At 43.5% G+C, this 27806-nt stretch overlaps 1 protein-coding gene across 8 annotated transcripts in view; it reads right to left on the bottom strand.

Annotated features, from left to right (window-relative positions):
* The window catches only part of ROR1 (receptor tyrosine kinase like orphan receptor 1), a 152667-nt gene that overhangs the window by 20624 nt on the left and 104237 nt on the right, over window positions 1-27806 (bottom strand). For all 8 annotated transcript variants that reach the window (XM_084527071.1, XM_084527068.1, XM_084527070.1 and 5 more), the window contains 2 exons: window positions 18726-19013; window positions 17237-17267 (listed from right to left, as the gene is read on the bottom strand). In XM_084527071.1, the coding sequence (XP_084383197.1) occupies window positions 17237-17267; window positions 18726-19013 (319 nt within the window). The remainder of the gene's footprint in view (window positions 1-17236; window positions 17268-18725; window positions 19014-27806) is intronic.

The raw sequence follows: 27806 nt of genomic DNA, 5'->3' as shown, positions 1-27806 counted from the left end.
AGCTATTTTAAGGTTGCGTTTGGAAGGGCGCTTCATCGAAGTTTCAAGATGCAGGGGGAAAGATGTAAAATGTTGCTGAAGAGCAGGCAGGCAGGGTAAGATTAGGAGTGCTGAGCACTGCCTCCTCTATCAGGCCTTTGTGCTGCACAGCAAAACACCCCCTCTCCTCCTGGATCCTCTCACGGAGCTGCGATGATCTCACACATACGTCCCTTATCCGCCTCTCATCAGGCATTAGCTCTAGATAAGGAGCTTTTGATGGAGCGACCATCGGCAGCACCCCATAAATCGGCTGCGTGAGCGATACCGGGCTGCCAGGTGGGGCTCATTCCTCCATCTGATGGCCCTGGGGAGCAGCTGGACAGGACCAGACCACGTCACACCCATACTCATCTCCTTTGTGGCCAGAAAGTAACCCCCAAACTGTCTGACAGTCCCAAAAAGTAACCCCAAAGAGCTCAGCACCCCCCCAGCAGCTCCCCAGCCCACCATCGTGTCTCAGTGCAGCTTGCTGTGCCTAGGCTCCGGATCCAAGGGAGCTCCTCACAACCTCCTCCTCCTTTCACATGCACCACAGCTACCCCAAGTGACCCATCCGGGATGCTGATAACCCCTGGAGACCGTTCTCCATCCTGCCACAGGGGAGAATTACTGCTATGGCACCAAACTGGCACTTTTTTGCACAGAAACGGGAGAACAACACCTCCCTGCCTCACGGGGCTCTCCCAGGGGGATACACGCAGGAGCACAAAGAGCCAGCCACAAAGTGCACACTTAGACTGTATTCAGTCTCTTCTCAGTTAAAAGTCCCCAGAATCAGGGAATTTATTCATTATTTAGTGATAAAGTTAAGGAGGTTGTTTAGATTTCATTCAGCTATAACAGATTACATTGTGTGCCTCTTCCCCACAAATTTGACTCTTTTCCCCTCAAAATTTACAGAAAAGTGCACCTCTGCAATTTCTTTTGAAAAAAAAAAAAAAAAAAAGAAATTTTACATATAGCAGAAACACAGTCGGGGTTCAGACACCTTCCAAACTGCTTCATCTGGACATTAAGGGCTTTATTCCCAAATATTGAACTGCCCCTTTACAGGCATAACGGGGCCTCCGAGCGAGTGTTCATGCAACTGATACCACATGAGAAGGTCTCTTTACACCAAATGCGTGGCATAACCTGGCTTTACTGCAGAAGGAGCTGGGTCCTCCGAGGAGCACTGGCTTGAGCAAACAGCAGGGAAAAGGGCGCTTTGAACCCCTGTTAATCACAGAAGAGAGTGAGAATAATAACAAGGTTTTAAGTAACACCTTTTTGTTCGCCTTCCATTAAATCTCCTTTGTCAGACGTCCTTTTTATGGGAAAAATTAACATTTAAAATTTTCCATTTGGCCTTGCTAATGATTCCTGTCTGTCTCACAACTGCTTATTCATTGCTGACAGCCGAAACTGCCCACGTGTTCTGCGAGAGATTTTGCTGCTGCTGTACAGCACACACCAAATTTTGCAACACGACTGTCGAGTCTCCCAGAACACATAGGAAATAACATACATTCATAAATGAGAACATCACAAATGCAAACAGTTAATCCAAAGCAAAAGATCCGTTTTTATGGCATTAACACACAGAGCACTTCAATAACGTGGGAAAGTCTCTTCATTTCCAAGCAACTTTTCCATCCCATGATTTTTTTTTGCTTTTTCTCCCACAGAACGGCACCCAAACACCTTATTCTCCAGCCAAGCATCTAAAAGACCTTGTTCCTTGATAAAACCACTGCAGATTTTTTGTTGCCCACGGGGACGACAGAAGAAGGCAACATCCCACTCCTTCCTCGGCCTCAGGTCACTGCAAGTACAGCTCTGAGTTATTTGTAACTGATACGAAATCTTGCGTGGCTCCAAAAGTCAATACTGAGCACTACAAAAGGAGCTGCAGGACTTCTGCAGCCCATTTTATCTCTCACTAACTTTTTCCTGCTCTACCTTATTTTCTTAAGTCACAGCTTTTTTTTTTTGCTTTTTTTTTTTGCTTTCTTTCTTTTTCTTTTTTTTTCCTACTCCTCCCTCCCTTCTCCTTCCTTCTAACATTTAATTTGTCTTATGTGACTCAAGTAAGCCTTTCTTCTGGTGACCTAATATTTTAACCTTAAGCATGATGAAAAACAGACTTCACAAATCTGACACTTGAATTAAAAGTGAAACACATGCCTCAGCAGAAGTTAATTAAAAATAATACATATAATGTTCGCTTGTTTAAACTATTATTTGACCAAAAATTTGCACCCATCAATAACTACTACAGTCCCCGATCAATGCAAAAAATAAGAGTAACCACTGTAAGCACAAGCTCACTGCAAACATTAGCTATTTTACTTCTCCTTTTATTTAAGAAAAGTTTATAAAGACCCTGTTGAAGCTGCTGAGCTCTGCCCAGAGGGATGTTGGGGCACACACAGTGTGTGCTGGCCCACATGGGCCTGGCACGGGCACGTACAGCACACTGGTACCAAATTCACAAGCCCAGTACTTGCTCAGCTCTTTGCACTGCTGTTGGATGCTCCACTCCTAAGTCAGATATGAGTTGTAGATAACTGATTTTACAGGAATGTAGCTTTGTTCCTTTGCAAATGGGAAGTCCAGCCCTGATATGCACATATGTGGTCCCCTTTGGTGGGACGGAGGAGAGGCTGGGCACTGCAAAGGAAGGACAGTGGATGGGGAGCAACTACATGGAAAAGGGTGACCTGAAATCCCAGACTCCTTTAAAAAAAATTAGTGGAAAACACATTTTTCTGAAGGGCTTTCCTCGGAGTTATGTCGAGGTACAAATGCAGCGTTTTTCTCTGCTGACGAGCAGTCTGGGGGTTGCTGGGTTTATGAGCAAAATGCTCATGCTTCAGCTGGGGGTAGCTGGTAAGTCCAAAACCATTTTAAGCAGTTAGTCTTATTGAAATAGTTGGTCAAGTTTAACAACTGTGAAAACATTCAAAGTTCACATAACTTGCAGGTCTATCATAAATTCTGCTACTGACAGACACACATAAATAGAGGCTGCTCAGCTGGGAATAGCCAGTCTGCTTTAAAGGGCACCACGAGTTATATTAAACTGAGAATGTCTTGTGAAAAAGATTGCTTTTGAGATAAGAAGCTCATTCTTAACACAACAAACACGAGTGAAAATATGCTTCAGTGAAAATTAAGATCTGCCCGTCCACTCCCCAACGGTAACAGGATAAGGCAGAGGGAACTTGTTTGTTTTCTTTAAAAGCATTATGCCTCGCTACGTAAGCTGCACAGAGCAGCGTGAAGCAACCACACTTCAGATACTGGGCTCGGGACCAGCAGATTCATATTTCAGCTAGCCTCGAGAAAGGCGCCTAGCCTAAATTATGAAAAGCCTGATTTGAAGGAAGCGCTGCATAAAAATGGCAGCTTTCTACTCAGAAATGGACCAGATCCCTCCTAAAACTTTGGTTTGTAGGACAAGAAGCAGTCACTGTCATTTTCTCCTGACACCCCAAAAGAGAGAACACATTGCAACCCACCTTCCGTTCTATTTTCTGGCAGCAGCACTGAAACAAGCAAATTCTCACCTCCCTTAGTTGTTTTTTCTTTTTTTCTTCTTTTTTTTTTTTTGTCTCATTGTAGTAAATCAAGAAGGAAACATGGCAGATTTTGCAAGGCCAAACAGTTAGAATCGCTGCAAGCTTCAAATGTTTGTTCGAGCATCCCAAAGAAAAGCCCAGCTTGCTTGCAGTAAGGTGTTTGTACAAAACATGTAAGATAATGCCATTTTGCAGTTCATTTGCAGCCAATGGCTGGTATTCAAGGTGGAAAAAAAAAAAATACCCTTTCCTGCCCTCCACACCAGTGCCATGTTTCTTCTGATTCACGTGGAGAAAAAGGAAAAGTTACACATTTTTCTGGACTGGTTGTCCAAGTTTTCAAGATATGCAATGAGATGATAGTTACCAGCAAATAAAACTATCCCAAAGGTTTTACTTGGTTTTATTTTATTATCCCAGTGTGTCAGCAACTAAAAATACTAATTTGACTGAGTTCTGCATTAGAAGTAATTAGGCTAACCTGCCAGAGTGAATGGATCACAAATCTCTAAGACAATTTCCATCAGTTATTTGTGTGCTTGGACGTGGAGCATGCTCAGGGTCCTTCCAGCATCCACTTTGCAGAGTGGTGTCTGCCAGCTTTCTTACCTGCTTCCAGCCTCAGCACGGCCTGGCTGAACAGCGTGACACAACATTTCAGCTGTAACTCTGAAATTAATTGGTATCGATAAGGTTATATGTATGTTATGAATTATATCAATGCATTCCCTCACTGGAAAAATATTATTTAAGATAAAAGTAGCTCAGAGAATTGTTTCTAAAACCTTGCTTTAATAAAGTCTGTCCTGGCATACTTTTACAATTGCACTTTATCAAATCTAAAAGCTGGTTTTTATCTTTGAGTAGGTGAAATGCTGGTTTGTATCAATACTAACTCTTATCATGGTGTGGTAATACAAAACACGCATTTCACAACTGCATAAAAAATTAAGTGAGGATTAAGCCAAACATCATTTAAAAAGTCATGCACACACACAATCCATGCAGCAAAGTGATTTACGGATAGCACGTGTGAGATGGAAATCTAAGGAAACACCAGTATTTGTACACTCTTGCTCCTTTTATCCAGCCAAGGAGCTTAATTTCACAAAGACCATGACTGTCTATTTTGTCCCATAAAAGCGCCTGACATGCCAAGGATGGTGTAACATTCCCGTGTTACTCACATTGAGGAAAAATATGGAGCAGGTCCGCATACATCCATGGAGTTGCTCTGGGCTTATCCCCACAAGCTGAGACCAGAATCCGAAACAGTGGCAGCTCCTGATGGAGGAATGTGGAGATCATTCCTCCACATTTATCATTGCTAAAATTATATTTTCTCTCATTATCTTTTGCTCATTTCAAATCTGCAAAAGCCTACACTTGCTGAAGACCAAATCCTCACCTGCTGGTTGTGCCCAGGTTAATTTGTATCCATTGAGGAGGAAAAATTGACACTGCCAAATCTTAAATAAATGCTAAAAATTGCCATGAGAAGCAGAAGTCATTGAGATTTCTACAACTAGCTTAAATGCAGGTAGTAAAGAAAAGGGCTTTGCCATGCTTTTAGTGCTTCAAGATTACAGGATTCTTTGGTAATTCCTATCTCCCTTTCACACAGTGGAAATGGTGGAATAACAGTGCAGAGAAAATGCAAAAGCGATCTACATACCACAGCCTTATCACATAAATACAACAAAACAACTCCTATTCCAAAAGTAACTACAGGAAATGTTAGATAGCAGCTACTAAAATCTGATCTTTTAAACATTCGCAGGTCAAGAGAGATTGAATCTAAGGCAACTTTTCCATGATCTTTTCATGGCTGTTGACTTAATAAACCTCCTGAAAGCTCTGGCACTGCTGATACCCACACACGTCATGGAAAGACCCCAGTGACTCCACGTCTGCTAGCCCTATGCCGTCCAAGACAAAACAGTGCAATGACTGAAACGAAGCCCAAACAAGAGTGGATTTGAGGCCGTAACAGAGCTGGTGGCAGCTCCCATGGGTTTGTGGAAAGGAGACCTCTCAGACAGGCTTTGGCAAAGTCAAGAGTTGACTTGTAAAGATAACAACGTTTGTATATTTAGAATCTTATAAAGGCATTCGACTTCACACAGCACAAACCTGTGCAGAAGTTAAACACATAAAATCAATGTGATGCTTATTTTTTTGCAGGGATGTGTTCCAGTTAAGTCAAAAGAAAGATCTGAAACATAAGTGGGTGTGGGGGGGAAAACTAACTACAGCTGCCATCACCCAGGCTGGGTAGGTGGAGAGCTGCACCAGTCTCTTCTCACCTCTAAAACTCCCGAATCTCTAAACTAGCTGTGAACTCGGGAAGGGGATTGCCTTGCTAAGTGCTCTTGGTGCTAGCTGCCGGGCAGCACTGTGGCAAAAGAATGTCTCCATTCATCTCGAGCAAAATCATGACTGAGAGAAAATGTATTTATTTTAAGTACGTTTACTGACATAAGACATTTGCCTGGAAAGCCACGGCAGGGTAACGTTTGCCATTAATTTTTGCTTAACATGGATCGTTGTGGGCTCAAGCATCAATAACAGCATCCAACTAACAATAGGTCAGATAGCTGCTTTCCTTCCCCACGGAGGTAGCCACACACATATTTTCCTGTTAACAAGATCAATAAACTTGACGCTTTCTGAAATCGATGATTAACTCCTTTTACAGTATTTGAACTCGCCCAGGGTTACTGCTTTGAACAGCCAAGGCTCAAGTGTCGTGCATGTTTTTAATTATCAGGATAAATAATGTAACACCTTATAATCTTCTTCCTTGCACTTAATAATTTTGTGATGAAGGAACACAAATTGCGACCAGGTAGGTAACTACATGCAAGCGGGTTGTTCAGCAACGTTATCTTTATAGGAAAACTTCTGAAGGTTTTATACCGCGTGGCAGTAGTGAGAGCAGCTTGGGTCAATACAGATTTATTCCCATTTTTAATGTTTTTACTAGACTGAATAAACACATGCCCCGAGACCGAAACCACTGGTTCTCCTGAAGGCTGTGGAAGCCCTGGGTAAATTCTTAGGCTGACTGCAGGAGATCGACAGGTCCCTGCAGCAATGCATGGCACTGCAAGCTCAGGGTGGGCATGGCTCCCTCAGGCCTCACGCGGGGCTTCACTGCCCTTTTGTCATGGGGCTCGTGGTCACAGTGCTCATGACACTGACTGATTACAGCATGCCAGCTGATGGCACTTTCTAAACCACTCATCCATGCTGATTTTCATGTGGCCTTCACCGGAGAAGCCTGTTTTAGCATGGCTGCTCCTGATGCTCACTCCCAGGAACAGGCCCGAAGGGCCAGCCCCAGGGAGGCAGGATACCATTCCCAGTGGAAGGAGCAGCACTCCATAATCACTGGGATATTCGTGAAATTAGAAGATTCAGACACACTGGGGAAGAGAATTTTGCAGCTGGCCCATTCACAGCTGGGCAGGGATGTGGAGGGGTGGGCAGCAAGTGGTCCACCATGAAGCCCTAGGGCCCAGTCCTGGGCTTTTGTAGCTCCCATCAAACCCCTGCAAAAGGCACAGCCCTAGTCTCAGTTTGTCATGTCATGGAGGGCTCAGGGAAAATGTCCACTTTGTTAAGCGAAAAGGCAAAGGTGCTGAGTCCTTCTGAAGGGGGAGCCGACATGAAAGGCGCAGGAAGACCGGGTCACATATGGAGATGACTTGTCATGTGGATGAAAGAGAGCCTGGGACAGGGAACAAATCCATCACACAGAGGCCACAAATGGTTTTTATGCTGCTCCTTTCCCTTCCAGTACCCAAGTTTTGTCTGTAATACTCTAAGTTATTAATATCATTATTTGTTCTCTTGAATAATTGCTACCATGAGCAACCAGAGCTTTCATCACCCTAATGGTTTCAATGCTTCACCTGAATTCAGTTTTCAGCCTGCTGGTAGTGAGGTTGGCAGCCAGCAGATAAAACAAAAAGCTGCACAAAGGTTTGCCCAGCGTTGAGCCGCTGCATGCCAGCAAGATCTGATGAACCTCCAGCAGATCTCTCATTGCTCCACATCAGTGCAGACTGAAAATGGCAGAAGAGGATTTGTTTAAGGAATATCAATGACAGCTGGGCACTAAAGGAAAAGAAGAATGAAACGAGAAAGAGATTGAGATTTGCCCACTGAGATTTCACTACCTGGTTTTTGCAGAATATTTTATTACAACCACAGAAGTATTATAAGCCTTTAAACAGGATTTCCCTTATAATTAAAGGCCTTACAGCATAGGAGAATCTCACCGTACCTTGGGGACAACCCCTGACGTTAACTGGTTTCTGAAAAGTCTGACTACTTCTACCCTTACACCTGACTAAATCCCACAGTCACACAAAAGGCCATATGCCCAGGGAAGTGCCCTAAGAACATTTAGCCACCAGAAAGAGCTCCATCTTAACATACGACCCTCTCTCCCCAAAACAGCAGTACCCAGCTCTATTTTAGCAGCTCTTAGATGAAAAGCCATTGGAGACCAGACTGGGCTGTACATATACACAAAGAAAACAACAGAACAATAATTTCTGCCAGAAACTTGTGGGTATCACATTGTCTGAATACAACACAAATCTGGTCTACTCACATACCAATCACAGAGACCCTCCAAAACATCGAAATAAAATTTCATTTGCTCTTTTTGAGGTCAAGACATGCACTCAGGACAAGGCCTTCCCAAAAAATAACAAAATTTAAAAAACGGCACAAAGATAGGCTCTGTTCAGCTAGTACTGTAACCTGACACAGATCAGGAGGGTGAAATGCATTGTTACTGTACTATGGTCAGATCTTACCTCCCAGCCTTTAGGCTCAAAGAAATCTTTATAAGGCATGTAAATCACCCCTATAATTACAACTAAAAGAGACTTTTTTTTTTTTTTTTGAGGAGAATTGTCTTAGATAGAAAAAAACATCATGTTCTGAAAACTGGAATGTTTCATAAAACACAGTGGTTTGGATGCCATTGCCGCTGCAATCCTTTAGCAGCTCCAGAAGGGTTTCTGGGCTAGAGGAAACTTGGCCTCAAAATTGCTGTTATTGGGGAAGACCACAAGGGAGACGGGGAAACCAGGTTATGTCTGTGCTGTAAGGCACAGCCCGGGCCTTCCTCCTCTCCAGCGAGCACGTGCTGGGCTGGGGGCTGTGCACTGCTCATTCCCTGAGAAAAATGCCTAATGGTCTCCGCTTCATTTCGACACAGAACGAAAACAGATACTGAAGGCTCAAGGTTTTTAATCAAATGCAATTCCTTTTCACCAGCCAGCCTTGGCTGCAGCCCTAACACAGAGCTCAGCAGCACGGGTCGCCCGTCCTGGGGTGCGTTGAACCAGGCATGTTCTGGCAGGGAGCGCGGTGGGAAAAAGGCCCCCGTGGGACATTAAGGATCTATAGCATAAACAGGAACAATACTTGGCCGCTCTGACTATGTGGTTTAACTCACAAGACTCGGTTTATTAGCAGACTTAGTCCAACACCGAATGCTAACTGCATAATGATCGCATGTTTTTGCAACAATTAAAGACTATCTCCACAAATATGGTATCCCGAAGGCTGCAGGAGATGATCAGGGTGAGGAATGCAACTTCTCAGCTTTTCCTGATTTTTTTTTCCATTCTGTTGCCAAACAGAAGAAAAAATCTTCAATACGATGCTCACTTTGCTCCTTTTAAAACAAATCAGCAAAATAAGCTGTGCTGTACTGTAACTCAGGGTCAAATTATATAATTATAGGATTTCCTTAAGTGTTTGTCTAAGCCAATTTTTCTAATGATTCACTGAAACGCCTTAAAGAGAGGAGAATCTATCCTCTCCTGCTCTTCACGTATCAGCCCTTTAAGGTTTCTGCATGGGATTTGAAATATTCCTAAATCCAGTGTTAAAAGACCGGAAGGTATCTGAGCCTAGTTCATAATGACAGCCTAAATTCCCCTTTTGGTGCTACCTTCAGCACTTATTGAACACAGTCAAACAAACTCAGTGCAACAGGACTAACGTAGCATGGCTAATTGAACACGCTAAATACAAAAGGCACAAGACTGAGCCAGTATTTCCAAAATGCTGGAAGCCGAGCATTTCCCAAGCAAACAACATCAATTTCACGTTTTTCTCTTCACTTCCAGGCAGTGACTGTGCTTTTGTTGCTGTCCTCAGGTAGTCCAGGGTGGCTGCTGAAGTGACCAACAGCCGAGCGCTGAATGCCGGGCTGGCACAGCACCAGGCGCACGCTCAGCCCTGGATGTGGCCTTGCCTCTCCCTCCCAAAGCTGCCCGTGCTCGAAAAAGATTTGGTGAGAAGGCAAGAGCATTCATAAGCAGACAAGCTGGCCTCAGGACGAAATGCTGGGCTCAGCATTTCAGCTCCCCAGGTCTGCTGGGGTCCTGCTACAAACCTTGTGTGCAACACCTGGGGTTATCGGTTGTGGGCGACCAGGTCGTATTAAAGCTTTGTAGAAATAAAAGTACAAGCACTCTTCAAATATTACCTGCAGCATTCCACAAAGGCCATTTCTATATCAAACATTTATTTGCATATGTAGTTGCTACGGGTGATAATGTGCAGAAAGAAAACAAATACATTTCTTAACAGCACATTGTCTTTTCCTTCGTATTATAAAAATGGATTAGGCAACTCTGGCTCCCGATGTCCAAGTCATAATGTGTTTTACTCCCTCCTCTCTGCCTACTTAAAAAAATATTGACATCAGTGTGATTAATTTGTTTTCAGATAATACAACTATGTCTCCATATCGTGTCATACCTTTCCTTCAGACCACATGAAGACAGGAGGGCTTTCTGTTTGCACTACAGGACAGATAACAGTGGAACACTTTAGTTAAAATATGTAAAAATATTTATCAGGTACCCTTTCAAAATGGAAAGCACTTTCTAAGGTAAATCTCATTCCAAACTCCAGGCCGGTTTCTTTTCTGCAGATTTACCGTAGCATAACAAAACACAATTTCACCCACTTCATTGCTAAGAGCTGGGGTAAGAGCTCTGCAGCAGAGACCTCAAATTTTTGCAGCATTGCTCGCACGAAAGCCCACGAATGATGCATGGCCACAGCAGACAACAATAATCCATTAGCATGGGTATCGGTCTGGGCCTCCAGAGACAGAGCTGAATTCTCTGTTTCGTTACAGGTTGTATATGCAATGTCTTGAGCAAAAACCCAAGGGTGCCAGAGCCAGACAAGGTGACCAGCATGACTTCAGCTGCATCTGTGCTAGCATAAAACAGCTGCAGCGAAGGCGACTGAAGCACACCTTTAATCTCACTCTGGCTCAGTTTCCCATATGTGGTCTGGGAGATAAGAGAAGGTAAAGAGGCAAAGGAGCCTGGGATTCTCAGATAACGTGTATATTTAGCTGTGTAAGTACCTTGAAGTAGATAAAATGCACTAGAACACTGGCTATGACCAATTCATTTAATACCAGACATAAATATGGCATCCTAAATCCAGTGCTACATTTACCCAGAGGCTTCCATGGACACGTGCTTGCTCAGGGAAGCACAAGAGCGTGCTCCCTCCTGAACCACACACCTGGAGGCATCGGCTTTCACCTGGTGCCACAGAAACGTTGCCAAAAAAATCACAGAGGAATAGCCAGGACAAGGGGGAAGGTGAGACGGTGGCAGAACAGATAAGCGTGCACCAGATCAAAGACACAGCGAAGAGCACAAGTCCAGCTCTCCCTGGAAACACTTCATTTCCGTGACTGGCACGCTCGCAGCAGCTAATCTGACTCTCAGACCCTGGCAAGACCACGAGAGTATTATTTTCACTCGAATGAAGTAATGCAACAGAACATAACGTGGTTTCTGTCAGCGTCAGCCACTCCGACTTCATCTTCATGCTGCACGACTTTTTTGCACAAATATATTTACGTTGGCCTCCCCGTACAATATCCCACCTGAGTTAGCATCTCAGATGCCCCGTGGTGAAGGAAATGCATGCAGCTCCTCCACCTGCAACCTGCGGCAAGCCTGGGTGCCCAGCCTGCAGAGCCCATGGGTGCTGGATGCTGTGGGCAGCAGCAGGGGGTTGGTAGCAGCTCCTGGTGAATCCACTCTTGCCTCTGTATAGGTATTTTTTCCTTCTATAAAACTTAGCTTCTCTGGTCCAGGGGGAGAAGTCCCTCTGAAATCCTCAATCAAACGCAGTTGGCCAAGCCTCCCCTGGATGCCGGCCAGTGGTTATGCGTTTTCTCGTAGCGGAGAACCATGCTGACATCCAGGCACACGGAGCCACTGTATAAAAGATCTGTTTTACTAAAAAACCCAGATGTGTTTCACTTAAAGAAAAAAAAAAAATCTTAATCATCGAAAAAGAGGATGGGAGAATCCTGTGGGGTTTGTGGTTTCACAAGCCTCGCAAGCAATTTCTGGGAATCACAAACCCCATTTGATTTTATGAATCAAATGCCCCTTAAAATTACAGCCCTCTCCTCTCCTCTTTTCCTCCTCTCCTCATTCCCAGTGGTTAAATAAAGAGCAAAACAATACCATATATTTAGTTTATATAGAGAGAAGGCTCGGTTGGGAATCAGAGGGCTGTTCAAGAGCATTACCGACACCAGGACCGTGTGTGCTCCCCACGGGAGGTGCCAGCCTGTGGCACACACGTCCACACCGATCTACATTCATGCTATTCTCTCTCTGCCATGCAAGAGGATCAACAAGAGTCTCTCTCTGCCACAAATAGAGCAGTAATACTTATGAACTAGACTTTTTTTTTCCTTTAACATCTACGTTTCCTTTAATATCATGGTGTTTAACATCTACCATGACGTCTTGTGAACTCACAGAAGGCTTCTCAGAGGTGCCTTGCCATTCTTCTGAGGTTTCCACTGTAAAAAAGCCAGAAGTCTGCCTTGCTGAGTGACACATTTCTCCTGCAGGTTAAGCCTTTTCAAGACGTGTTCGCAAAGCAATAGATTCTGTGTGGGTTTGGTACGCCTTCAACAGAGAATTGACATTTTCCTGACCTCTTCCCACTGGACTACACTCCAGCAGGGTTTGTCTAGCTCATTTTTAGATTGGACCATGTAAAAAGGCGATTTGTTTTCTCTCCCACTATGGCAGTTCTTGAACAGAGTGCAGGTGAGCTGCCTCTCCTCCAACTTCAGTGACTTGCACCCTGGGTTTTTCCTGGAGTGAATGAGTGAAGCTCTGGGCAGGCACAGAGCATCTCTCCAGGCAGTGGAAACAATACAGACGGAGGAAAAAAGGATGATATTAATCATGGAAAAGACTGGGCACACAACCATTTTCCAGGCTGAGGTACCTCTATTGTTACAGCAAATTATCTTGTCTCCTGGAACACGCTGTGCTCTCACCTCAGCCCTTGCTGTCCCCTATCTCTGTAGCCAGAGAGACCTGAGATTGAGGTGCAGACTTCTGTGTCCTTAAAGGACCAAACCTTGCCGCGGACAATGAATGAAAAGTGAGTTTTGAAGTGCTGTGAAGCATCAGAACTTCAAAAATAAAGTAAAAAAAAAAGGGCTAAATTGGTTGTTGGTGGCCTTTTGCACCAAAAGCCAGCAGGACCTGCCTTATCTGCCAGATGAGACGCCCCTGACTCCTGCCTGCTGCGGAGGTGCCCTTGACACCATCCACTTCATGGAAACTATTTCAGCAGCCCAAGAGGTGGAGCCGGTGCAGCCGCCCAGCTCCCGGGCACGCATCCGGACTGCGGACAGCGGCGTTCGCACTCTCCCCACAGCTCCCCGGGCTGCTTGTAGCTGGCCCTGTATCTGTAGCACCTTCTGGCAAAACAAAGATAAATAATGATGTATTTATAAAGCAGGAGTGAGGGGTTTGGGGGGGAAAAAAAAGCATCATCATCTCTACTCTGTGTTCCACACGTTGAGCAGCAGAGCCTGCCGATGGAATGCAGCTCCCGGCCTTGCAGATAAGGGCTTTAAAGCTGACCTTTGCCAAACACAGGAGAGTTAAAGGAAGGACATTCAGGTCAGCCAGTGCTTTGCACTAGGGCAGTACCTCGCTTTAGTCATTCCCTTATACTGCTGCTGGAGTTTCCTCCGTTCACTTCAGACTGATTTGCAAATCAGACATTTGGCTGTAGCTAACCATAACAGTGCTAAAGGAAAGCAGAAAGAAGAAGGATGTAACGCACGCATGAGTTATGATGTTATCTAGCATTGCCTGTCTTCTTTTACAGAAGTTATCCATTTAACCTTTTTATTTTTAAGCTACGGTTGGACCATCTATTTTTCTGCCATCACATCAGCGCAGAACTCGGCACCTATAAATTATATGAAGAAAAGTGCTGAGCATATGGATTTTTTTAAAAACATGATCCTCAAATTAAATCCTTAAATGAACAGAACCTTCCACTTATGGTAGATTAATAAAGACAGCATGGGAAAAGCACGCCCACTGAGAAAGGCAGCTACTTGCCATCGATTCGGTTGATTGTGTTATTTATCACAGGAGAAGAAACTCATGCTGATAAGGCACAAATATCACCAAAGTATGAGTTTTCATTTACACAACATGTTTTAAGGAGTTTCTCCTATTTAACCACTGTAAAATAAAATGATATGGCCCTAGGATGACATAAAGTAAGTGCCATTGGTTCAGCCAACACCAGTGGTCAGCCTGCACAGGAGGGGGAGAGAGGTCTAAGCTCCCCTCAATGCATTCTGGGGTCTGAAATCAACTGAACCCATGCACCCCCAGTCAGTTTATCCAAAGCACCAGAATCAGTGCTTTAACTCTTGAAAAAAAGAAGGCTGGAAGATATTTTATGACCCAGCTTCCAGGACTATTCCCTCTAATGTTTTCCCTTTGACCTCCCATGAGTCTAACACGAAGGGAAGGGAGGACAGCCACGTACGTGCATCTACCACTCTGGAACTTGAACGCTGAGGTTGGCATGGATGGGAGCAGTTTTCACAGGTAAACGTAGATGTTTCTCATGACTGTATCTATTGTTCATCTACGAGCAATGAGGAGTCCTAAAATGGCATCAAGACTATGAAAGAGCATCACAGTCCAAGGGCTGATGCCTTCAAAGGATCAATCGTACACAGATCAGGCTCCAAGTTCTCTTCATATCTGAAGAAATTCACAATCAAAATGCCAAAGGTACTAACCTCTAGGACAAGAAAATTTACCAAAGCTGTAGTAAATGCTCTGCTCCCCTACAATGAAGAGTACTGCTGCCTTTAAACAGTTCTTCAAACACTTGTGACATTTACCTGCGTAATATGGAATAACTGCAGGCACTTCCACCAAATTTTCATTAATTTCATAGCTAATAATTTGTTTGCTAGTTTGCACGAGGAGAAGACTCTGAAAGAGCAGTCATACAATTCTCAAGATATTTTAGCCCTGAAAGATGAGCAAACAGCGAGGCACAGAGTCTGAGGCATTTTCCCCTGCACTCCCTGACACATCATTTCTCTCTGCAGTTCAGCCCAGTGCAGCTGGAGCTCGCCAGCCGCTGCAATCCATAAGGCTGCTGCACTCATGCCACTGGCAGCAGATATGAACCAGGTTCAGGACAATGCACACTGACGTTTTTTTACTCTAATTTAGCACGACTTCCAAGTTTATCATTTCTCTCTCGTAAGATTCTTCCTGATTCTCTTATTTCATAGATTAAATCTGGTTAGCTTCTCCAGGAATGTAAATGTTCCCCATTCAGTAAAACAGAGATGCCTGTGCACATTTCTTTGCATACGTTACCTTCCAATGTTTAATACAATGCAGCCTCTCATTAGACAGACCCACAGCCTCCCAGGGTAATGAAGTGCGATTAAATATCTTTCTTGGCTACAAATTTAAAAGGCACAATTTTGAAGTCAACTACTGCAGAGGAAGTCTCACTTTATTTTCACCTTTTCACATCTTTGTTTGTACGCATGTATAACAATGGGCAGGGCATGCTGAAAGCAAAATGAAGATCTTGCATTAAATCACTTTAGAGCCAATTTCATCTTTGATATGGAGCATATGGAAAGAAAAAAAAAAACAGTTTGTTTTTTTCCTTGTGGTCTGGATGATGTTGTGCAGACATTGCCCCAGAGCTCGGTCTGACTCTCACTGAATTAGTGGGACCATTTGCTGTCACTTCTCCATAACTGGGTGAAGCTGTTAGCTAGTTAAGATGTAGTCATTTGGGAGGGGGCAGGGGGGAGAAGGGATAAATTGCCAGAAAGAGAAATGGGAAAAAGGTTCCCAAATCAATTTTGTTTCAAAAAAAGCAAGGCAATCCTCAGTGGCCCAGACAGGGAAATTCCAGCACAGCTCCCTGCTTTCTCTGCTCACGCTGCTCTCCTGTGAGCTTCTGACAGCTTGGGACATATTGCCTAATGTTACAAATTTTAGAAACCCCAAACTAGGCAGAAGTAGACCCAAAATGCACAATTTCTCAGACTACTAGAAAAAGTCTCCAAACCAGAGCACAGCAGCCTCCACTTTTTGCCTCACCGTGAAGCTTTTCTCCCCAGAACACTGAAGTCACAAAAAGGAGTCTGAGACGAAGCAAAGAGCTTCCCTTCCTAAACCAAGTCAGTAACTTTGTTTCAGGTACCTTCAAAAGGAAAGACAAAAGCTCGTTTTATGATGTTCCATTAGAGGGCATCCTAGCATGTCCTTTTGTGGTCAGATGCTTTCGCTAATTCATTTCCTCTGCAATACTTTGTGAACAATCTTCTGTAAAGACAGCCAGGAGCATTCACATCCCCAAACTTTCGCATCCCTCGTAATTGTAATTATAATTTCATTCCATTTTTCTGTTGCTACGGTATTTTTCTTTTAACAGAGCAGCTTCCTCACCAGGACAGGTGGGTTTCTGTGATGTTCCACATGTGTAAGGCGTGAATGAGCTGGACGCGATCACAAAATTAATTTCAAACTTCAGAACAGCTGAAGATCAGACTCAAAAACAATGGGGGACTATAAAAGGTGAGCAAGTCGGTTCATCTGTATTGAAACTAGAGACTGATATGTTCTCAAAGCCTACCACAGACAGAAGCCCAACTGCCAAAAACGAGGTGGCAACTGCTCAGCAGCATGGACCCTGCAGAAGGAGCAGATCCTGAGTTCCAGGTCAGGAGGAAGCTGCTGTAAAAACAACCACTACTCAAACCCAGGTACCTGATCTTTAAAATCTCAGTTTTATGACTGTTTACCACCACGGATACAGAGAGGCACAAATCCAGTTTATGACCACTAGTTCCATTAAATTAGTAAGAATCCCATAGGTACTAAAATTTACTTATAGTGACAAAGATTTTTTAGACTGGGCCATGACAAGTATGAAGATCAGTTTTTACTTATGTGGTATACTCTGTACACTGAGGTCAGTTCAAAGGCTGAAGGCATCAGGGGATCTAAAGGAAATAATATTGGAAATTAAGAAGTCTAGCTTAAGAAATAGGAGTTGACATGATAACATGAAAATTTATCTACGAGACAGATAATTCAGTTACAATAAATTACTATCCTATCTGACTTAAAGTGGAACGTAAAAGCGCTTCTGTCACACAAAATGAAAAATGAACTTCTGACTGATGAAACACAAGATTAATGAATCAATATAAGAGACATGAAACAACTTACGATGATCCTGGACTTGCTGTTGGTGGGGGACCTGGAAAAGTGACAGAAGAAAAACGGTGTGATGAGTTATGGCGAGGTAACAAGCAGTAAGCTTTTGTAAACCTTTAAAAGATAAAAGTAACAGTCTGTCATGTTGGATGTGGTTTATGTAGTTTAAGAGGCAAGTCTCAGTTTCTCGGTACCAAAGACAAGACTGTATCCTGTAGCAGTGATTGTCTGCAAAATGCCATAGATAAGGGCAATAAACAGGTGAAGGACAGATCCTGAAATTCAGCTGAGTTTGGGGCCATAACAAAAAAGGTTATAGCAAACCACAGGAGGCTTATACAAAAGCATGTTGTGACTATAGCTGGGAGAAAACAGCGTCATTTCTCCCTATCAATCTTCATTATTTTTCAGGGTATTCATCCTTGGCCTGATTCAGATGCATTGATCAAATTTCCTCTGACCTCTGCAGGCTTTGGCTGACAGCATTTCACTGTTGCTGCCCTCGGCGTTTATATTTTGGCAAATACTCGACAGGCTGAGCTCGTGTTCACCAACACAGAGCAAACTGAAGAGTCAGCTGCAGCAGTTCATACTAACGAGCCTTTGCTCTAGAAACTGAATTGTACGATTAAATTTTGCTCCAGTCAGTAAAACATGAAAAATACCCAGTGTTTTCTAGAGGAATGTCTATAAAAGCATCATTGTTCGGATAAAAATCTCCTAAATTTCAGATACAAGCTAAAGGACATCTGCCTTACGAGAATATCTAATGATTAATTTCTTACGATAATTTAGAAAATCTGGGACATTAACGACAAAAAACTCTGAAATGTGCTGAATAAATCATTCATTTTGTGTTGCTGTGAGGACTGACCAGGACTCCATGCAAACACCCTCATCTGAGTCAAGTATTTCACCCTGAATGTGGAGGTGGAAGAGAAGATGCAGAAAACCCATTTCTGGTTTGGAAACTTCATGGTTTTAGGATCATCCATGAAGGCAATCATCTCATTATAAACTCTGACTTTGAAGAAAAAGTGCTTATTTTATCTGAAAGGTACATGTATCATTAACGTGCCTCTGACCTATGCTGCATTTAACATTTCCATTTCAACTCCATCTTTTGCAAGCTGAAATTTCTCACTTGCTAGAGAAAAAGGAGGTCACTCAGGCACTTGAGAATAGAAGTTTTTCTTGTCTGTTCTGAATCCACCCAGGTAGCATATTAATGAACAGCGCTCTTTAGTGTTCCCTGTGTTTCAGTCCTGCTTCCATCAGGCTTTTATGTATTAAAAGCCACCATTTCAGCTGGCAACACGGGCATCTCAGCTGAGCACAGAGCAAACAGGCAGAAGGGATAAACTGCCAGAAATAGGCTGAAACAGGCTGATACCACTACATCAGCGCACTCATTTTCAGTGGGTAAACACACTTTTCTTAGGAGTTTCCTGCACTGTTTTTCTAAACAACAGTTTGAACAGCTTAATAGGAGAAAACCTACCAAATTTGACAAAGAGCACGCCGGTGGTAGAAACAGTCTTTCTGCCATTAGTTGCAACACACTGGAAGTAGCCGGTGTCTGTAGTGTCAAGGTTCCTTATTCGCAGGCGAGACCCATAGCTTGTGGCACGGAAGGAGATCCTGCGGGGCTCCTGGACAACCGGCGCGTCGTTCTTCAGCCAGCGAACCGTGGGAGGAGGATTGCCGGAGACTTTACAGTGCAGCTCTGCCGTCTGGCCAAGGGTGGTAGTTATGTTGTTCATAGGCTCATCCAGCGTCAAGAAGTAATCTGTTTTGGGAAAAGAAAAAAGGGTGAATAAGGAATTCCTGCTCAGAAAATGTCATGTCAAGTCATTTCATTCCTGTCTTTGAAAAGGAAACAAAAGAAGTGGCTATCATGTTTAGTAAAAAGCTCAAATACTTATTAATTGATGTCTCAGGGCCAGTGATAGGTTCAACATAGTTCTGCATGCTAATAAAAGGAACAAATTTTGTAATTTCCATTGCACTATAGTAATACTGTTTCTCTTCAAAGTTTCTTTTCCTTCTTATGCCCACGGATTTTCTCTACTTTCTCAACATGATCCTATTTCACTTCATTCAGCGCAGAAAAAGGAGATAATGCTGCTTCTCTATCACGTTTTTGCTTTTTGCTAACCAGTAAATGTGAAAAACATCCTTTGTAAATTCAGCTGCTCATTTTTATTGTCTCTGCCTTGGAGATCTGTCCCACTTGTGTTAGGATCCACAGAACGTACCGATATATGGAATGAATCTCTCCAAAACAAAGGTCTCGGAGCCATTTTTAATTGACTTGCAGAGCAGTGTAGGCAGTATGTTGTGAATGATTTTGTAAGCACCAACTGCACAGATGAAGGAATCAGGATCATATCTAGGAGATGAAGACTTTCTTTCTTACTCAGTCTTTTCCCTGCTAAGAGAACTAAAGTTTATCTTTAATCTGAAATAGGTCTCATGATAGGTGCAAGCAGAAGATCAAGAATTCTTTCATTTTGTTACGATGGGGAATGTTAAATGAAACTTTCACAAAATTAATCTCTTCTAATCCATTCGTGAACATTGCCTTCTCCTGTCAAGTGCTATTTCATTCTGCACCGGTCAGGAAGAAGGCTATTTCTAGTTAACTGTATTCAGCATTTAATTAAATCCTTTAAAGGCAGAGAGCAAGATGGATTGGGTACGAGGAATGGAATACGCGGGCTTTCATCTCAGTGTCACAGGTTCAAATCTAACGGTGGTCATTAGTGGCCAAAAACCATTATCATCTGCTGGCTGTCTCAGCAGGGCAGCCGAGCAATGAGAAACCCAGAGACTGTACTCTGCTCCCATGCTCTCTGAGCGAGCCTGGGAGGTCAAGAAAAGCCCATCAGTAAGGAAATCTGTGCTGCGCCGCTTACGCTGCGCCATGTTAAGGTACATCTACTGCAAGCTCCAGCAATAAGCCTGCCTGAAATTATGAAAAAGACCTCCAGCATGTAATAAAAACAGCTCAGCTAACTAACTTGCCTAACTAATCCACTTCCCTAATTAGTTATTTTAATCATGTCTTCGCCGGCTACTCCCTTCATTATGCTTTGTGAGTATCAGTATCTCTTCCCTTTGTGTTTAATCTACTCAGCATGTAAGTTCCTACCCTGTATTTACATAGCACTTTATACAACGCGTCCCTGATCTCATTTGGTCCCGAGGAGCTATTAGGATAAACATTAAGCACAAAGAAACTGCCCACACATTTTTCTTTCACTGATCAAGTAGTCTTTTCATGTGCAGGTATGAAACTGTGCAAAGTACTACTGTTACCTCTGCTCCCGTGGCTCTAGTTAGTTCAAACTGTGCATGGCGTAAAAAGAGCCAAGATCCAGCTTCACCCAGTCTGGTGAAGACAACTGGGTTCCACGTCTTTCACCTGGGCGTCAGGTTGGCTTTTTATTTCCCCACGATCATTTCTGCATGCCTCACCGCAGGATTAGAAACGCTACAGACTTGCATCTTAACAACCTCACTGTGAAGCATAATCTAAATCAGCACACGTATTTTTGGGTTCCCTCCACAATCTGTGTTTAATAAAATCACACTAATAGCACGGAGCTGGAGAACCACACTTAATTATCCAATGTAACATTTCTATACCACAGTCATTTATATAATTCCTGATAACATTTCAAAGAGAGTGGCTCAGACATCTACAATCTAATACAGACAGAAAACAGAATGGCCTCAGTCCTGTGATGGTCTTGCTGACAACCCACACGGTAAATATAGTATTTTAAAGGTCCTGTGGTATGCAGAGGAGGCAAATAAAGGAGTAGAGATGTAATGTAGGTTACCAAATGCAGGAGAAGGAATCTAAAGTACCAGTACTGACAGTGAGACTGCGAAAAATGGCTATTACAGCCCGAGTCATGGTGAAACTTCTCTGTAGGTACAAACAGAAACAAGTTCTCAGTGTCTGGAGCTTCTGACTCTTCTTCAAGCGCTCTCCACTTTCCTCTACAAACTACCACAGAAACATTAAAATGAAAGGCATCTGCTAAATTCAGCTTAGCTTGGTTCTTAAATACCTACACTTTGCATCCAAATCTTAAATCTGATCAAGCAGCAGACTGTAAGGCACCTGAGATGAGATTTAAACAGGGCAAGTCCCAAGCGGCTGGAATCATCATGAGAAGATTCTCACGGATAAAACATTTCTGTAATTGAAAATAAGCTGAAGGTCTAACGGTGCTTCCAAAAAATCCTGGAGTGTTACTGAGGCGTACCAAATTAGGAGCATTCCTCCCCTGGCACGCAGGAAAGCCATCCATGGCTGCCCTTACCTTGCACGGAGGAGTCAAAGAGAAGCCCAATTTTATTTTTAACACTTTTGTCTAACTCTCACCTACCAAAGCCCATCAAATCTCCAAAGCTACTGCTACCATCCTCTCCTTTTAGTAACACCCATGCAAAGAACATCGGAAATAATTCCTGCCTGCGTCCAGGTTTCTGTCCAGGCCGCTCCCCACCAGCCACTCGCTGGTGCCGTCAGCATTAACAACACCTCCTTCTGGGACAGAAGAGGCCAAGAAAAACAGGGCTAAATCCACCTTTTGTGCTCTCAGCAGGAGGTGAGCACTGATGAAATGGGAAGAAGTTGCTGCTTGCACACGTGATGACGACACCGTGTCGCATGGCCGTGGCCTTACCTCGCGGCACGTTTTTTACCGTGCTTCACTCGACAGCCTCCCTGTCATCGAGGAGCTCCCCAGTTGACTCTCTCTGCCCAAAAGAATAATTTCTTAGAAACAGGATGGTTCTTACCTAGAAAATAATGACTGTGCTTCTGCGAACTAAATAGTCTAGTGGCAAGGGCTGTTGGAAAGTCTGAGTTTTAATGCTGGCTCTGAGCAGTCTTGGGTGAATCACTTCAGCTGTGATTTTTAGAAGAGCCGAAGGGAAGTAGACACCCAAAGCCAATCAAAGCTCACTTGGGATTTGTGCAACTAAGTCCTTTTAAAAACAGCCTTAAACCTTTTGGCTCAATTTCTCCAGCTATAAAGTGAGGATAATAATCCCTCTTACATCATGGGGAGGCTGTTATGTACATTAATGAGATAATGCTCGTAAAGCACTTTGAAGGTGAAAAGTGCTACGCTGGGATAAGCACTGTTATTATATTTTGAGTTAAATCTCAGGATTTCAAGAACATAACAAAAGCCAGTCCGTATTTTAGAGTCGCACTCTATAAAAACATTTCAGACACATTTTAATTTACAGAAATACAGGAGAATAGCCGGAAAAAGTTCTAAATAAAATTTAGCCCACCTATAATTTAATAATAGTCAAACCGATTTTTTTTTAATTTGTAAAAACAATTTACTGCTGGGCCTAGACCCTGAATGCCAAGTTTCAGCCCACAGAGATTTTTTTTTTTAATGGCTGAGTTATAAACCCTTGAAAAATGCTGACAGCCCCTTTACTATAGCAGCACTAGCGGGTGCCCTATAATGAACTTTTAAATGACTTGAGATAATATCTGGAAAGCCAAGCCTGAAATATATTTCTGGTTTTGAGCCGTTGCCAATGCAAACACAACACATCATAAGTCATCTTCATGATTCTAAGCGCATAAATTGGAGACACTGCATATAAAATCCAAATATTAGGTATCCTTCATGGCCAAACTCTTTGCTGGTTTGATGTTACAGAATAGCAACAGCTGTGCGAGGACGAAATGTACTGTGTTGCGTGTCTTGAAAGAAGAAAAGTATGTGTATTTCCACAGCTACGTCTTGACATTGTTAAATAGGAGCCTGCCCAGTCGTAATAAATTCTTAAGTATTCTACTACTTTTAAGTGGAACCCAGGTGGCTTTCAGAATAAAAGCTCGTCCTCCCCAGCCAAGGAATGTTAATCTCCTCTGTGACCACATGGTTACTCTATCTTAAATTACCAAAGACACTTCTTAGAGCAGTAACACCCTCTTTGCTCAGAGGGGGACTTTGCTGGCCACAGCGCGAGGGTCTTTTCACAAGCACCGTGCACGCTAGGTGTTTCTGGATTCACTAGGTGTTTCAAGCACAACAGGGATGCAGGATTAGACCTTGAAATGATCATTTTATGAGAAGAATCGTTGTTTCATTTATCCTCTTCTTTGTGCCCTTCTGATCTTTCAGAATATTCAGAGCAGAGCTAAAATCAAAGTCTTCATTCAAGCCACGGCAGTTGTGGAACAGCTTTCATCCAGGTGCAGCAGGGGCCTGTGCACCCAGCGCCTTCCCACCGCGCTCACAGCGCACTTCTCAGCAAAGGAACAGCTCCGAACCTTCTCTGAAGCAAACCTACAGATGCAGGAACACCATTCCAGCTGCTGAATTAGAGAAAAAGTTTAATTCTGGATCTGAAAGTTCAAATCTCCCTTGCTGTCTGAGCGGGCTGGAGCTGGGCTGTTTGGACACCAGCCTTGCAGGGTGCTGGCCGGCCTTCTGCTTTTGCACCTAGGCCTAGTGGCTCAGCTCTTTGCCATAACATACAGTGACAATAAAGAAATGTAAAATGAGTCTCAGTCATACCAATACATTCACTGATTGGTAACTTAAAGAGCAGATAATGTTTACCTAAAAAGACTCAAGCTCATCAGTGGGTCTGACAGAGCCTTTCCGATGTACTTTACCAGGTGGAAAGATGCATTTTCATTCACTCTGAGCCTTGAATGAGCCACGTTAGTCCAGCCTGATGCTACACTTGGAAGCATCCCGTCCTCACATTTATCAGTGCCACCACTGAGCTCAGACAGTTGGAAATTTTCCGTGTGGAATTGTTCTCTTTGGGGAAAGTCAACAACCCGGAGCCCACCCAGCCTGAATGCGCTGGATGGGTTTGTTGTTTGTTCCATATGTTCAATCGAGTCGGGTTTTAAGCTATTCCAGTTACGCTGAAGAAGGAACCAGCAGGATTTCTTACTGAAGTGTAGCCATAGACAGAGCACATATTTCTCAGTTGGAAAAAGGATTAACCATTGATTGCTTCATCTGCCCATAACTCACAAAGGGAGACAACTCCCGGCAGGTCCGATCTGTGGGCCCGATCAACAGACCCTTGTTATTAAAAGGGGCAAAAGGAAGACTCCCGGCTGGAATTTCACTTATTTTAAATGAATAAAAGTAAAGGAATGACAGTGGGAGGAAAGCGATACAGCACTCGACCCACGATTTGGCAACCCATATGAAGAATATCAGAGTTAAAGAAGTCCAGACAAAGAAGCGGAAATATTCAATGTCAACTGTCTTGGGACAAAAAGAAATACACAACTGCATTTGCTTGCCCAGCTCATTTTCAAACGAGTTTCCTCAGCGGTGTGTATGTGTAAGGCTCGATTCAGGATACATACTGCAGCTGTGTCTTGGGCTTCCTCTTCCCAGATGTTATCTAGAGGCACGAATGCCATCGGAGGATAACATCCTGAACTGAAACACGCCAACTGATGCCCAAGGCCTTACAACATTTCAGATGTCGACACGCAAGATTCACCGAATTTGGGATTTTCACAATCAATTGCCGCTTTCCAATTAGCAGCTGTGGGACTGCCTTGGGTCACAGGGGAGGGTGGGCTTCTGGAGGGAAACCAGAGCACTTCCAAAAAATTATTGGGAGCCGAGCACCTGAATCCCATTGCTCTGGGATGGGAATTGGACAACTCACTGCCCTTCATGCCTTTGTGAATTCTTAATATGAATCTGACAGCTCACATCTGTCTCTCCTTTTCTGAGTTAACTCCCAGGTTTAAGGACAGCTGCCTTGGTGATAGCTTTGACGCTGTAATCTGGCAAGGGGAAATGAAGCTTTTCTTTACTCAGGAACCAGTTTTATAGCACAAGTAGGAAGCCCCTAAACTTTATCACAAAAAAAGTGATTTGGGATAGGTAAACAAACGTCCACATCTAGCTATAAACCAAACTACTGAAAACCATCAAGGGATTTTGTTGTCACTTTAGAAGCTGCTCAGCAGTAAAGAGCCACATACAAAAAATCAAGCTATTAAAGAAAGGGTGTATAGAAAGGTATGTGCCCTAAGATTAATGCTGTGGAGTCAAAGAAAAGCTGTTATTTTTGACATTTTGACATAGCATCACTTTAGAATCTGGTTCTTATTAGCCTTTTCTGTGCCTTTTAAAGGTCTATTTTTTTAATAAAAAAAAAAACAAAAAAAACACCAAAAATGTCAGGAAATTTGGAACAGAAACTTACAATAAAACACGTCCCTTGACCCTCTGATCTATCAATCTTTCAAATAAACAAAGATAGCTGGATGAGCCAGGAAAGGGTTATTATATATAGGTACCTTATGTATAATGGTCAGATATTCACTGCACGCTCGGAGGTTATAAAAAAATCCGACGTAAGCGAAGCATTTCGTGCAAGATTTTTACCATGAATGCCGCATGTTACTCGGGGTGGTTTCTTTTTCATGTTTTGTTCTGTGACCTCCAAATTTCACACCCTGTATTATTTATAAATGAGACATTCAAGAAACACAAATTCTCAAATAAAAACGTGCACTCCGTCAGTGGAAAAGCAAACAAAAGGAGCTAATGTACTGTGGCTAAAAAAATTTTCAAACAAAGTAGCAGTAATTTACTGCCGCGCTACTAACGGGACCCCACAAATAGAATCCGAACCCTGTGCCCCATCAGGGGAGCTTGATTTACCGAATATCCCCCAGATAATAAAGGAAAATAAAAAGGTAAATTGTGCATGAATGTGAAGGCTGTAATTCTTCCCCTTTCACCACGCGTATCAAATTCACATCCAGTGATTTCAAAAGAAAATCTGGAAATCTCTAAAGAACCTGGGCCGAAGTCAGGAGGCCTCGATCCACCCGGCTTTGTCCATGGTTGCTTTTGTTGATGTTTCTTAAGATGTAGTTTGCCTAACAGTCAAATTCTCCCTGGGCCATCAGAAAGATTTTTCTCTACAGAGACTCATGGCCAGGTCAGATCCCTGCCTGGAAAGATGTGCTGAAGTGACAGTTCTCGCCTGGATTTGTCAGCACGGATGGCAAGGCTGGCTTCTCCAAGAAGTTAATGACGTGAAGTGCCGTGCACAGGGTATTGAGGGATTTGGGGAGCATTTTTCAGAGCGCTGACACTCACTGCCCTCTCCTTGGGGGATGTTGGCCCTCTGCACAACACCTGGAGCACTGCAGGACTGCAATGTACTGCTGAGGTCTGTGCCAGGCAGAGGAGCTGCGAGCAGCGGGGAGCTCCGAGTCCAGGCTGGGGATTGCGGATGTCTGTAAATGGAAACCGAATCATCCCAACATTTTATACTTGTTTGCCAAAGAAGATAGGCCATGAAAAGGGAAAGGAAAACAGGCAGGACCTGCAAAAACTCACAATAAGAGGTTTTCTTTGGAAAATGAAGGAAGTGAGAAGCTCGTGGGGGGAGGAGGCACTGGAACTGGGACAGCACTGCTGCATCCCAGCACCTGTGTCCTTAGCTCTGCTCAGCGGTGGCTGGGACCCATCCTAGTGCCCGTCCTGGGACCTGCATGATTAAAAGAGCTCCTGACGAGGCTGCAGGTGGGCACGGGGTGGACCTGACCAGGGGAAGTCTCAGCAGAGGCACCGTTGTCTTACCAGTCCCACGGAGAGTCCCGTTCCAGTGAATGTCGGCAGAAGTTTAACCCCACTCGCAATTAAAAGAAAATAATACTTCAGTGCTGACTCTTTCTTGGCAGAGACTCCAACAGTATCATTGCCTAAGGATGAAGAGTTCCCAAACAATTCCTCTGCAGCACCAGATGGAAGTAGGCTCTCGTTCAAACTCAGGCCTATCTATTTCCTTGTAAATAAACACACGACTGATGTGAGGAAAAGCCTACCCTTCCACGACCATTTTTGTGAAAGAAAAGCAGCTGAATGAAGGGCTCTTTGCCATTTTAAATAAGGATCAGGGAAAAGAAGAGCTCGTGGTAAATGTGAAGCTTCCTCAGACAAAGAGCTGGGGCAGGGGCCTGTCCCGCAGCAGAAGGGGAGAGAGGGGTGGCAATGCACGGGCACGGAGAAATGGGAAACCAAAGTGCCTTCAACAACAGGAAGGAAAAAAGAGCAAGAAGTAGGGGACAACAAGGCAGTTGAAGAAAGATGAGAAAGAAACGAATGAACGTGGTGAAGGACAAAGCAACAAAGGGGAGAAATACCACTCAAACACCTAGGGAAGAAGAAAGAGGGGCGGACAACGAAATCAGGCACGGTGAAGATGTGCCCCATGGGACATTTCCCAGTCTTGACAAGCCCTAGGGATTGGGCCCCCAATCAGGCTTCTTCCTTCCTTCAGACCCCCTTTTTTCCCCTTATATATATTTCCCCTTATTTTTCCTTATATAATTAAATACCTATTTGATGGCATTTTCATTTCTCTTTTTCCCTCGCGGCAGCCCTTCTGCACACTGTGATTTACCAGTTGGAAAAGAGGAATATATTCATAGCTAAATTTCTCCTATTTTAAAAGTGATTATTTTTTTTATTTTTATGCATAGTTTGTTTGTTTTTTTAAGGTTTTGGTGAGAAACCACCTCCTCCCT

Source organism: Aythya ferina (genome assembly GCF_964211825.1).
Source record: "Aythya ferina genome assembly, chromosome: 8".
Classification (NCBI taxonomy): domain Eukaryota; kingdom Metazoa; phylum Chordata; class Aves; order Anseriformes; family Anatidae; genus Aythya; species Aythya ferina.
Note: the sequence above shows the minus strand (reverse complement) of the source record. Positions and strands in the feature narration are given on the sequence as shown.